This window comes from Pelophylax lessonae, assembly GCF_965119305.1.
Source record: "Pelophylax lessonae genome assembly, chromosome: 5".
NCBI lineage: Eukaryota > Metazoa > Chordata > Amphibia > Anura > Ranidae > Pelophylax > Pelophylax lessonae.
Genome location: NC_138772.1, coordinates 544,385,556 through 544,398,594, shown reverse-complemented (window position 1 = coordinate 544,398,594; position 13,039 = coordinate 544,385,556). Strand labels below are relative to the sequence as shown.

The 13,039-nt window shown below is 47.9% G+C and overlaps 1 protein-coding gene across 13 annotated transcripts in view; it reads left to right on the top strand.

The window, feature by feature from the left end:
* Positions 1–13,039, top strand: part of PLEC (plectin) — a 392,819-nt gene that overhangs the window by 322,749 nt on the left and 57,031 nt on the right. For all 13 annotated transcript variants that reach the window (XM_082257384.1, XM_082257378.1, XM_082257383.1 and 10 more), the window contains one exon: positions 11,424–11,539. In XM_082257384.1, coding sequence (XP_082113510.1) covers positions 11,424–11,539 — 116 coding nt within the window. The remainder of the gene's footprint in view (positions 1–11,423; positions 11,540–13,039) is intronic.

Genomic DNA, 13,039 nt, shown 5'->3' with positions numbered 1-13,039 from the left:
AGGGGGATCCGTTCCAGTAATTGCCCCCCTGCTGCACCAATTAACATCCGTGTGCACCATACATTTCCCCCTACTGCCTGGGCCCCTCTGCTGGCTGTACAGGAGGACCGGTGGTACCCTATTATCCACAGCTCTGGCTACAGGGGTTACAAACAAGTCCCAGTAAATGTCCCTTCATAACAACCAAGCAGAAGTCCTCTTTCTCTGATCGGAAATATGGTTGGTTTCTGTCTGCTCTTTGACCACCCATATTAAGTCTAGGAGTAATTAGGTAACAGGTTATCCCCTGCTGTAATTGCCTCCCTGCTGTACCAATTAACCACCCTCCTGTACGAGGCTCGGGGCAGCAGAGGGGCCCAGGCTGCAGGGGAAAATGTATGGTGCTTAGGGAGGGTGATCATTGTGGTGGTGGGGAGGGGGGCAATTACTGGAACCGATCCCCTGTATGGCGCTCTCTACAGCAGTTGAAAGTCGGCTTCGGCTCCTCTCCTCCCGCCGGCTTTCAGCTGCTGCAGAGAGCGCCATACAGGGGGATCCGTTCCAGTAATTGCCCCCCTGCTGCACCAATTAACATCCCTGTGCACCATACATTTCCCCCTACTGCCTGGGCCCCTCTACTGGCTGTACAGGAGGACCGGTGGTACCCTCTTATCCACAGCTCTGGCTACAGTGTTACAAACAAGTCCCAGTAAATGTCCCTTCAAAGTGGATATCTTTCGGCCGATTGCACACAAAAACTCGTAACAACCAAACAGAAGTCCTCTTTCTCTGATCGGAAATATGGTTGGTTTCTGTCTGCTCTTTGACCACTCATATTAAGTCTAGGAGTAATTGGGTAACATGGTTATCCCCTGCTGCCCAGGCCCCCATACCCCCACAGTGCTGCCCACGGCCCTCCTCTCCTTCCCACCGACAGCTGCAAGCATACAATAGGATCCTTCAGAATGGAGAGTGGGGAAAGGGTCCAGTAAGGCCCTTTTCACACTAGTGCGACTTGTCCCAAGATTTTGGACCGCAAAATCGCATGACAAGTCGTTTTCCATTATTTTCAATGAGCCCCATTCATATCTGTGCGTTTTGAAGTCGCACCGACTTCAAAGTAGTTCCTGCACTACTTTGGCACGATTTTAATGTGTTTTGAGGTATATAGCCATAGCCATTGCTTTCAAAATCATGTCAAAATCGCGGCAAAATTGCATTGCAAAATCGCGGTAAAATTACGTCGCATAAGTGTGAAAGGGGCCTAAATGTTACATTTACTAGCCCGATCCTTTCCTGAATGAACACATGAGTGATCGGTTTCCGATCACTGTGTTCACTCATAACTGGAGCATAGTAAACGGTCTTTATTGTGGGGGGTGGTCCCTGTCAGGTTGGCTGCATGGGGGGCCCCCATGGTTTCTAACAGCAGCCTTGCCTGTAGCAATACGGGAGACATGATACTTGCCATGTCATCCAATCCAAAAGCTTGTTTTTAACTTCTGACTTTAAGTAGAAAAATATCATCTGGAATTTAATTGTGTGTAATACGAGCTGATGTTGGGTTGAGGAGGTCATTGGATTCCTGGTCTCAATGAGGTCCATGTGTGGTCTCCTCAGTTGTGTTCCTTCTGGTTCTTCTCAACCTCTACCCCCCTGATAAGTGTTGCCAGCTTAGCTGTGCCATCCCTGGGCTGTACCCGTTGCGTGTTCCTCTTTGTTGGATCGGGGTGGAGATCCCATTCCTTCAACAGGTAGCCAGAGGCAACATATCACAGCGTCTTCCTCCCTCCCATACCTTCTCCTGCTTTTATTATTTTTTTTTAATCGCTGTGTAACATGTAGAAGCATGGCGGAGTCGTCACGCCCAAAGCTTTAGCTCTTCTCAGACACACACCCGACCCGTGGCAGACAATTGTGCTCCAGCATCACAACGAAGAGTAGAACCGTTGTGGAGGAAAACCGGAGAGTCCCGTGTGTGATGCCAAAGACCTTCCTTGATCTTCCAGAGGGCTTGCCGGGTTTCGGGCGGCATTATATCTTCTGGGTTTTGTCTTTTACCGTCTCTGGATATGAAGTAACTTTGTAGTCTGCAGACAAAGGCTTGGGATGTAACTGGAGAGCGCAGAACCGAGGACGACGCAGCGGGAGGAGCTGGCGAGACATCGATACTTCGGATGAGGAGACACCACAGTGAGATGCTGAGGAGCAAAGACTGAGAAGACTTAGAAGTTGGGCTCCGTCTTTGGTCGTCTTACCTGACTTCTTGGTCATTATGAATCACGTGGGGCAGCAAAAGAGGAGGAAGGTGAAGCAGAAGAAGACAACCAACCACCACCATGGCCATTCCCCGAGCAGGCGAACCAAACCGATGGACCGGGTGCTGATGTCGTGCGATGACCTCCCATCGGAGAATGGATACAGTTCTTCTGAGCACTTGGACATGGTGAACGGGTGTGAGACGGACCGTTCCAGCATGTACTTAGGATCCGTCTACTCCATCCGCTCCGAGCTCCAGCTGTCGGAAATGTATGATGGTCTCTTTTCTGTTCTGCTCTTCTCATCCTGTGGTCATTAGTGGTGCTGGGGGAAGGATGAGGGACTGGGGACACCTTAGGGTGGGATGTTGGAATAGGAAACCAGACACGCAGCTGTCAAATTCCTAAATAGGAGACAGCTGAGGTCTGGAGCCTCCCGCACAACCCAACAGTCTCATATCATGATGATGTGATGGATAGGAGAGCCTCCCGCACAACCCAACAGTCTCATATTATGATGATGTGATGGATAGGAGAGCCTCCCGCACAACCCAACAGTCTCATATTATGATGATGTGATGGATAGGAGATAAGATGAGCTCATTGTCACCAGAATCTTCACCATCTTCATGCTGGAACCTGATGGGACGCAAATATGGAGTTGCCACTGCTGACTTGTTTCTAAAGGTGCCAACTCTGTGCCGTCCGCATCATCCCCATCTTTAATACCTAGCCAGCCACTGACCTGAATCAAGTACACAGGGTTGGAGTTCTCACTTCACTGGCTGCATGCTTGTTCCAGGACACTGGCTTAATAGGAGCTCAAGGCAGATTGACAGCTGTGGATCCAGGTGAGCTATGGCAGCTCCCGCCATACCGTCCTGACAGATCCACTCTAAGCATCCAGACATAAGAGAATGATCCTTTACCTCCACACCTGTAGATAGGGGAAAATGTGTGTCTGTGAGAAGTATTAGTGTTGGGGATTCTGTCTTTGTGTTCTGTTCAACGTACAGTATGGTGTGCACTATGTGTTTGTGTTCTGTTCAGCATACGCTACGGTGTGCACTGTGTTTGTGTTCAGTTCGGAATACGCTACGGTGTGCACTATGTGTTTGTGTTCAGTTCGGAATACGCTACGGTGTGCACTATGTGTTTGTGTTCAGTTCGGAATACGCTACGGTGTGCACTATGTGTTTGTGTTCAGTTCAGAATACGCTACGGTGTGCACTATGTGTTTGTGTTCAGTTCAGAATACGCTACGGTGTGCACTATGTGTTTGTGTTCAGTTCAGAATACGCTACGGTGTGCACTATGTGTTTGTGTTCAGTTTGGCATACAGAATGGTGTGCACTGTGTTTGTGTTCTGTTCAGCATACAGTAAGGTGTGCACTATGTATTTGTGTTCAGTTCAGCATACAGTATGGTGTGTACTTGCGTTCTGTTTGACATACAGTATGGTGTGCACTATGTGTTCTGTTTGACATGGAGTATGGTGCATACTTGTGTTGTGTTCGGCATACGGTATGGTGCACATTGTGTGTTTGTGTTCTGCACGGCATACTACACAGTGCACACTTAGTGCTGTGCACAGCATACAGTATTGTGCATGCTTTTTTGTGTTCTGCACTGGATACAATATGGTGCACACTGAGTGTTTGTGTTCTAAATGCATACAACACAGTACATTATATAGGAAGTATAATGCACCCTGTGCGTATGTTTGTGTTCTGCACATCATATAGTATGATGCAACCTATGTGTGTGTTCTGCACGGCATACAGTATAGTGTGCCCTGTGTGGTTTGTGTCCAACATGGCATACATTATGGTGCACACTGTGTGCTGTGTTCTGCACATCATATAGTATGATGCAACCTATGTGTGTGTTTGTGTTCTGCACGGTATACAGTATGGTGCTCATTGTATAGTATTAAGCTCCCTATTTGTGTTTTGTGTTCTGCTAAGCATACTGTACATTGCAGACTGTGTTAGTGTGCATCATACTGTATGCCAACAGAACAGAACAGAACACAAACACACAGTGTGCATCGTACTGTATGCCGAGCAGAACACAGTGTGTTTGTGTTCTGCTCAGCATACAGTACGTTGCAGACTGTGTTCTCTCTGCTTGGCATACAGTTCGATGCACACTGTTTGTGTTCTGCTTGGCATACAGTACGGTGCCGACTGTGTTTGTGTTCTGCTCGGCATACAATATGGTGCACACTGTGTGTTTTTGTGTTCTGCTTGGCATACAGGATGATGCACACTGTATGTTTGTGTTCTTCTTGGCATAAAGTACAATGCCCACTGTGTTTGTGTTCTGCTTGGCTGGCATACAGTATGGTTGGTGCACACTGTGCGTTTGTGTTCTGCTCGGCATACAGTACAATGCACACTAGGTGTTCTGCTCGGCATACAGTACAATGCACACTGTGTGTTTGTTTGTGTTCCGCTCGGCATACAGTACGGTGCACACTGTGTGTTTGTGTTCTGCTCGGCATACAGTACGGTGCACACTGTGTGTTTTTGTTCTGCTCGGCATACAGTACGGTTGGTGCACACTGTGCGTTTGTGTTCTGCTCAGCATACAGTACAATGCACACTGTGTGTTTGTGTTCTGCTCGGCATACAGTACGGTGCACACTGTGTGTTTGTGTTCTGCTCGGCATACAGTACGGTGCACACTGTGTGTTTGTGTTCTGCTCGGCATACAGTACGGTGCACACTGTGTGTTTGTGTTCTGCTCAGCATACAGTACGTTGCAGACTGTGTTCTCTCTGCTTGGCATACAGTTCGATGCACACTGTGTGTTTGTGTTCTGCTCGGCATACAGTACGGTGCACACTGTGTGTTTGTGTTCTGCTCGGCATACAGTACGGTGCACACTGTGTTTGCATTGTTTATATCAGGTAGGGCGGATTGGAAAACGCCGATGTAACCTGACACCAGACCTGTGTAAGTGAGACATTGTGCCTGGGGGGGGTGAGCGCGTGGCGTGATGAGTATCTCCCCTGTACCGGTCCAGTGGCTCCGGTCCTGTAGATTTGTCTTAAAAAGGCAAGAAGAGGAGTGCAGGAGCCTAAAGCTATACTGAGAAGTTCTCATTATGAAAATGATTTATAATTGACTAGAAAAGGTTTTATGTCTGTGCACCGCCAGTGATCCAGGATCCTCGTCCCCCTGCTCCTGTCATTGGTATACTTAGCCTTCCCCAGAGCTCTGTACACAATGTATCCACAGGTATTCTATTGCAGCATTGCTCTGTACAGGGCATAATGTTACATTGTATCCAAACTCAAGAAACAAATAACATGCTTTGCCGCTTGTAAGGCCTTAGATATGGTGGCTGCATTTCTTTTTCTTTTTCATTGTAATTCCATTCATTATTGTAATTCCATTCATCATTGTAATTCCAGTGGCAAGTCCAGGGAATGAAAGGGGCGGGCCCAGTGGCAAATCCAGAGAATGAAAGGGGCGGGCCCAGTGGCAAATCCAGGGAATGAAAGGGGCGGGCCCAGTGGCAAATCCAGGGAATGAAAGGGGCGGGCCCAGTGGCAAATCCAGGGAATGAAAGGGGTGGGCCCAGTGGCAAATCCAGGGAATGAAAGGGGCGGGCCCAGTGGCAAATCCAGGGAATGAAAGGGGCGGGCCCAGTGGCAAATCCAGGGAATGAAAGGGGCGGGCCCAGTGGCAAATCCAGGGAATGAAAGGGGCGGGCCCAGTGGCAAATCCAGGGAATGAAAGGGGCGGGCCCAGTGGCAAATCTAGTGAAAAAAGGGCAGGCCAGGGGCAGATCCAGTCAATGAAAGGGGCGGGCCAGGGGCAAATCCAGGCAATAAAAGGGGCGTGCCAGGGGGAAATCTAGGGAATGAAAGGGGCGTGACAGGGGGAAATCTAGGGAATGAAAGGGGCGGGCCAGGGGCAAATCTTGGGAATGAAAGGGGCAGGCCAGGGGCAAATTAATAAATGAGGCTCAGAGAACAATGCCTAATAGGATTATAATACTGTCCCCATAGACAAGAGGCTATCTGCAGGGAAAGAGCCACACTGTTTCCACTATGGTGATCAGGCACAGTAGAAAGACATGAGCGTGTGTCCCTTCATAAAGGCAGATAGATATCAAAACAATATTGACTTCACAGAGCAAACATATCCCCGCCGAGCGAACAAATCTGCACATAATACATAACGCATCTACACATCTAAGGGACGGTTTTCACTGCCAGTAGTCTTTCCTCAATCCTGGTTCGCCCGCACACACTCTAATGAGCAAACCGACAACAGGAGCCATAATGACAAGCTGAATAAAACTCATCCTGAAAAATGTCCACACTAGTCCTAATAAAATTTCCACAACAAGAGGCGGGCCAGGGGTAGATCCAGTAAATGAAAGGGGCAGGCAGGGGTAGATCCAGTGAATGAAAGGGGCGGGCCAGGGGTAGATCCAATGAAGGAAAGGGGCGGGCCAGGGGTAGATCCAATGAATAAAAGGGGCAGGCAGGGGTAGATCCAGTGAATGAAAGGAGCGGGCCAGGGGTAGTTCCAATGAATGAAAGGGGCGGGCCAGGGGTAGATCCAATGAATGAAAGGGGCAGGCCAGGGGTAGATCCAATGAATGGAAGTGGCGGGTCAGGGGTAGATCCAGTGAATGAAAGGGGCAGGCCAGGGGTAGATCCGGTGAATAAAAGGGGCGGGCCACAGGTAGATCCAATGAATAAAAGGGGCGGGCCACAGGTAGATCCAATGAATAAAAGGGGCTGGCCAGGGGTAGATCCAATGAATGAAAGGGGCAGGCCAGGGGTAGATCCAATGAATAAAAGGGGCGGGCCAGGGGTAGATCCAATGAATAAAAGGGGTGGGCCAGGGGTAGATCCAATGAATAAAAGGGGCGGGCCAGGGGTAGATCCAATGAATAAAAGGGGCGGGCCAGGGGTAGATCCAATGAATGAAAGGGGCAGGCCAGGGGTAGATCCAATGAATAAAAGGGGCGGGCCAGGGGTAGATCCAATGAATAAAAGGGGTGGGCCAGGGGTAGATCCAATGAATAAAAGGGGCGGGCCAGGGGTAGATCCAATGAATAAAAGGGACGGGCAAGGGGTAGATCCAATGAATAAAAGGGGCGGGCCAGGGGTAGATCCAATGAATAAAAGGGGCGGGCCAGGGGTAGATCCAGTGAATGAAAGGGGCGGGCCAGGGGCAAATCTAATGAATGTAGCGGGTGGATCTGGGGAGGAAAGTGCTAGATGAAGCTGGATGTCCTCCAGCCAGGGAATGGGGCAGGGTTCTATCTGACTTGCTGCAGCTGCTAATGCACATGGTGAGAAGCTCACAGTGTGCAGTGATATCGGAGGAAGCCATTTCAGTCCAGGGGAGGGAGGAGCCGCTACAAGACTGACGAAGGGAGGATTTAAACTGCCATTGGCCTTTCATTGATAATTGGATCCCTAGCAATTTAATTGGGTTTTGTAGAGGTAAAGTACACCTGTCAGACGTCCGCTCTCCCTGTATACAGGTTCTCTTTAAAGGCGTGCCGTATCACATTGGCTCCAGTTATACAGGCAGTGGGGGAGGGGTGAGTAATGAATTATTGATATACACAGGTATGACGGGTCATAAAGGTGCATTATCCTTCAGGATACGACTTTGGTGTCTTTTACATCTCGGGATTAAATTTTCAGATTTCTGGTTGCAGCACCTGAAGGGTCCCCTGCAGGAAACGGTGCATTGAATTTATCTTTGAGGAGTCTCATTCACACGCAGTTATACTGCTTCCCCTCGTGAAAAGTGATCTGCGGTATATCACTTTTCAGAAGGCGTTTGACAGGCATATTGCCTCCTCACTGCCTGCTTTAACCCTCGATATGCCAACCCACTGCGCCAAAATGCAAGCGGCTTCAGGGCAGTGACCTCACACTCCCATTCACTTGAATGGGAATTTGGTGTTGGTGCCGCCTGCCAATAATAGCATTCAATGCCAAGCTGCCCCTTTCCAAAGCAAGCAAAGTCCTTTCTTGTATTAGGAGAGGTATGGACTCCAGAGAGAGAGATATCATTATATACATAATATACAAAAAATAAATCTGGAACGATAATCAGACGGCGTCCCGGTTACTATGGAGATGGCCATAGTTTGGTTTATGGTTGGGTTGCCATGGTAACCGGGACACCAACCAGAGATTGTACTGACTTTTGAATGTTTCCTTCTTGCTTGGTGGATTGTGGTTTGGATTGCCATGGTAACCAGCTGGAGATTGTAATGACTGTTTCCTCCTCCTTGTTTGGTGGATTGTGGGTTGCCATGGTAACCGGGAAACCAGGAAGTGATTGTACCAGCATGGAAATGTTTCGGCTGCTTGTTTGGTGGGTTGCTATAGAAACAGGACTGTCCGCCAGACATCGTACCGACTTTTGAATGTTTTGGCTTCTTGCTTAGTGGGTTATGGGTGGGTAACCATGGTAACCAGGACGACAGTCAGATCTCGTACTGGCTTTTGAATGTTTCCATCACTTTGGATTGTAGTTGGGTTGCCACAGCAACCAGGACAACAGTTGGAGATTCTACTGACTGTTGACTGTTTCCTCTTGGTGGATTGAGGGTTGCCACGGTAACCAGGACAACAGTTGGAGAGTCTACTGATTGTTGACTGTTTCCTCTTGGTGGATTGAGGGTTGCCACGGTAACCAGGACAACAGTTGGAGAGTCTACTGATTGTTGACTGTTTCCTCTTGGTGGATTGAGGGTTGCCACGGTAACCAGGACAACAGTTGGAGAGTCTGACTGTTGACTGTTTCTTCTTGGTGGATTGAGGGTTGCCATGGTAACCAGGACTACAGTTGGAGATTCTACTGACTGTTGACTGTTTCCTACTGGTGGATTGAGGGTTGCCATGGTAACCAGGACAACAGTTGGAGATTCTACTGATTGTTGACTGTTTCCTCTTGGGAGGACTGAGGGTTGCCACGGTAACCAGGACAACAGTTGCAGATTCTACTGACTGTTGACTGTTTCCTACTGGTGGATTAAGGGTTGCCACGGTAACCAGGACAACAGTTGGAGATTCTACTGACTGTTTTCTACTGGTGGATTGATTGTCACGGTAACCAGGACAACAGTTGGACATAATACCAACTTTTGAACGTTTTCCCTTCTTTGGCAGGTTGTGGGTGGTTTGCCATAGTAACAGGGACGCCCACTGACGATTGTACCTGCATTCGTTTTCTGTTTTAGGCTTTCTTTTTTCAATTTACATCTGGTGATCCAGCCAGTAAGTCTGTTGTTTTTCAAAAGCACAAGCTCTCCAGCAGAATTTATCAGTTTACATGGATGAGGCAAACCACTTGAAGTGATTCATACAGGTTGTGCGCAGAGCAGCCCCGATTCTCTTAGTTTTTGGGTCCTGGCCCCTCCCCCCTGCCGAATGCCCTCAATAGCAAGCCTCATGCCATGTGGGGGCAATCCCGAGCCGCAGTATGGCGGCCCCATCCCTCGCTCTCTCCTCATTGACTCCTGCTGCTGTTTGAGCCAATGAGGAGAGAGAAACCCAGTTGAGCCACTGCTCTCATGCACAACGCTGGATCAAGATGGGGCTCGGGTTAGTAAAAGAGCTGCATCCTGAAATTGTTTTACCTTAATGTATAGAACACTTCTGCCTTTAGAACCACTTTAACACTGGTAGGGGTGCTCACAATGATCCACTTTTATTTATGTAAAACTTTTTATAGGGCTTAAAGTATAACTAAAGGCAAAAACTTTTTTTTTTTTTTTTTTTGTTATGAATTGAGTGAAGAGGGATTAGGCCCCCTGTCAGTTTTTTTTTTTTTTTTTTTTTTTTTGCGGTCTGGTTCACTGTTAGAGAGCCTCTCCTTCGCTTTTGTCCTGTGTATCATTAAAAAGTGAAAGTTTTTTGGAAAAAAAAAAAAAGTGAAAGTAAAAGAAAATCCCAAATTTTGAGTTGTCCCCAAAAAAATAATAGAGGGCAAATCTTCCAATGGGGACACTAGTTCTGGTGATCTGGGGGTCCCCAAGGAAATCCCTTAATTTGCAGAGATTTTCTCTCACTTCCTGTTTGGCTATGGGACAGGAAGTGAAGGCAAATCTCCGCAATGGGACACATATGGCGAAAAAAAAAAAAATCTGATGCTTTATAACGCTCCCTTACACTATCCAAAAATGGGGAAAAAAAAGTTTTGCCTATAGTTTTACTTTGATACAGAGAAAACACATATAATGGAGGACTTTTATGGTACCGTAAGGACAACTATGTTATAAAATGTACAAAAGTTTAAAAGTTTTTTACATACACCAATAAGAAAATACACTTAGACTCAATGAGAGTCACAAATCTAAGAATAAATCCTAAAAAAAGAATCGACTAAAATAATGGAGGATCATAGCATGACATACAGCTTTTTCTTTAATTTGTGAACTACCACCTCAATGCTTCCCCTAACAAGGGAGGCCATTAAAGGGAGGAGTTCAGGAGCACTCGACAGGTTTCGCGGATATACGGCTTCTTCAGGAGAATGGTAGAAGAGAGCTGTGTCATCTGAATCATCATCTTACCATTGGATATGAATCCAATGGTAAGATATAATAGACAAACAAAATTCACAAATGATTACAATCAACAGGTAACTTGGTGATTCATAATACCTAAAGGTCCTATAGCAATACAGGGCCTGGTAAGGATATAATTAGTTGCTCAAAATTGACCCCCTTGGCTAAATCTTCTGCCAACCCCCCCCCAGAAAGGAATGAAATGCTGGACTCACCCGAGGCTTACCAGATGGGAAGGACGGCATTGCCAAAGTATAGTTTTACTTTAATCATTACCATGACGTGTATCAGGGAGGAAATAATGAGGCAGGAATGTCCCTTGGAGTGGTGTCCATAAAGTTTATTGAAACTAAAGAGAATGGCATAGCCATGTGTAGCCTGCACTTTGTGGCTTCATGGAGAGGGCACATCCCTTGTTGGCCATTCGGTGCCAATACTGTTTGAGGTTTTTGCAAAGAAAATTCTAGTTTACTTCTTTCCTCTGCATATGATTGGATCAATAAATGGGAACATTATGGAAACTTTTAGTACCGGTTTGTGGAGTGCATAATTCGAGTTTTTTGGGGTCTCAGATTTGCTCTATAGCTACATGGGGATTAATAGGGCCTCTTTTTCTTCCCGCAGACCCATGCTGATCGATATGAACAGAGTGTACCGACAGACCAACCTGGAGAACCTGGATCAGGCCTTCACTGTAGCCGAGAGGGAGCTGGGTGTCACCAGATTGCTGGACCCGGAGGGTGAGTCCTTCATCCTGGGTGCTCTGATATGAGGAGCCTCCATATAACACAATGACTGATTTGCTGCAATTGCCATTTTTATACCAAGCTTATCCTACAAAAAGGGGCTGTGTGATATACTAGGAGGGCAGAGAAAGTGAGCACACACAGGCCAATCACACAGATCCCAACACTGTGGCAATAGGATGAATCATAGAGAAATAGTCCACAGGGCAAGCACACTACTGATATTTTGCAGAATGGCGATATGGCACAGCAAGGGTGATGATCCTCTGGGCAGTAATATGGCACAACATGGGTTACCAGTCTAGACAATTACAATAGAGCACAGCAAAGGAGGACAGGAGGGTGCAGGAACTCACACTCTGGATGCTTGATGGCCCACAGCCACCCGTAAGGTGGTCTGGGTGTCGGGTAGATTGTCCTGGGGGATCCATAAAGGCAGGGTCTCAGGAACCTGTGCTGGATCCATGGAGGGAGAGGAGCGGGAGGTGCAGGCAGAGAGGCAGCTGGGAAATTGGGGGCAGAGGGTCACTCCTAGAGGCCTGACCTTGGTCTAGTGACCTTGCAAGCACAAGTAGCATACAGGGTTGGCAGCAAGGAAGAAAACTGGGACGGTTGCACAGGCATTTCAACTCCTCCAGGATGGCACATGAATACGTACCATTGCCAGAAGGTTTGCGGTGTCTCCCAGCACAGTCTCAAGAGCATGGAGGAGATTCCAGGAGACAGGCAGTTACTCTAGGAGATCTGGACAGAGCCGTAGAAGGACCTTTACCCATCAGCAGGACCGGTATCTGCTTCTTTTGTGCAAGGAGGAACAGGATGAGCACTGCCAGAGCCCTACAAAATGACCTCCAGCAGGACACTGGTGTGAATGTCTTGGACCAAACAATCAGAAACAGACTTCATCAGGGTGGCCTGAGGGCCCGACGTCCTCTATTGGGCCCTGTGCTCACTGCCCGGCACCGTAGAGCTTGTTTGGCATTTTCCATCGAACACCAGAATTGGCAGGTCCACCACTGGCGCCCTGTACTTTTCACAGATAAAAAGAAACTGGAGAAGCTGATGAGAACGTTTTGCTGCCTGTAACATTGTTCAACATGACCGGTTTTGTGGTGGGTCAGTGATGGTCTGGGGAGGCATATCCATGGAGGGGCGCACAGACCTTTTACAGGCTAGACAATGGCACCCTGACTGCCATTTGGTATCGGAATGAAATCCTTGGACCCATTGTCCCTCCCTATGCTGGTGCAGTGGGTCCTGGGTTCCTCCTGGTGCACGACAATGCCCGGCCTCATGTGGTGAGAGTATGCAGCCAGTTCCTGGAGGATGAAGGAATTGATACAATTGAATGGCCCCCACACTCACCTGACCTAAATCCAATAGAACACCTCTGGGACATTGTTTCAGTCCATCTGACATTACCAAGTTGCACCTCAGTCTGGTCTGTTCAGGAGCTCATTGATGCCCTGGTCCAGATTTGGGAGGAAATACCCC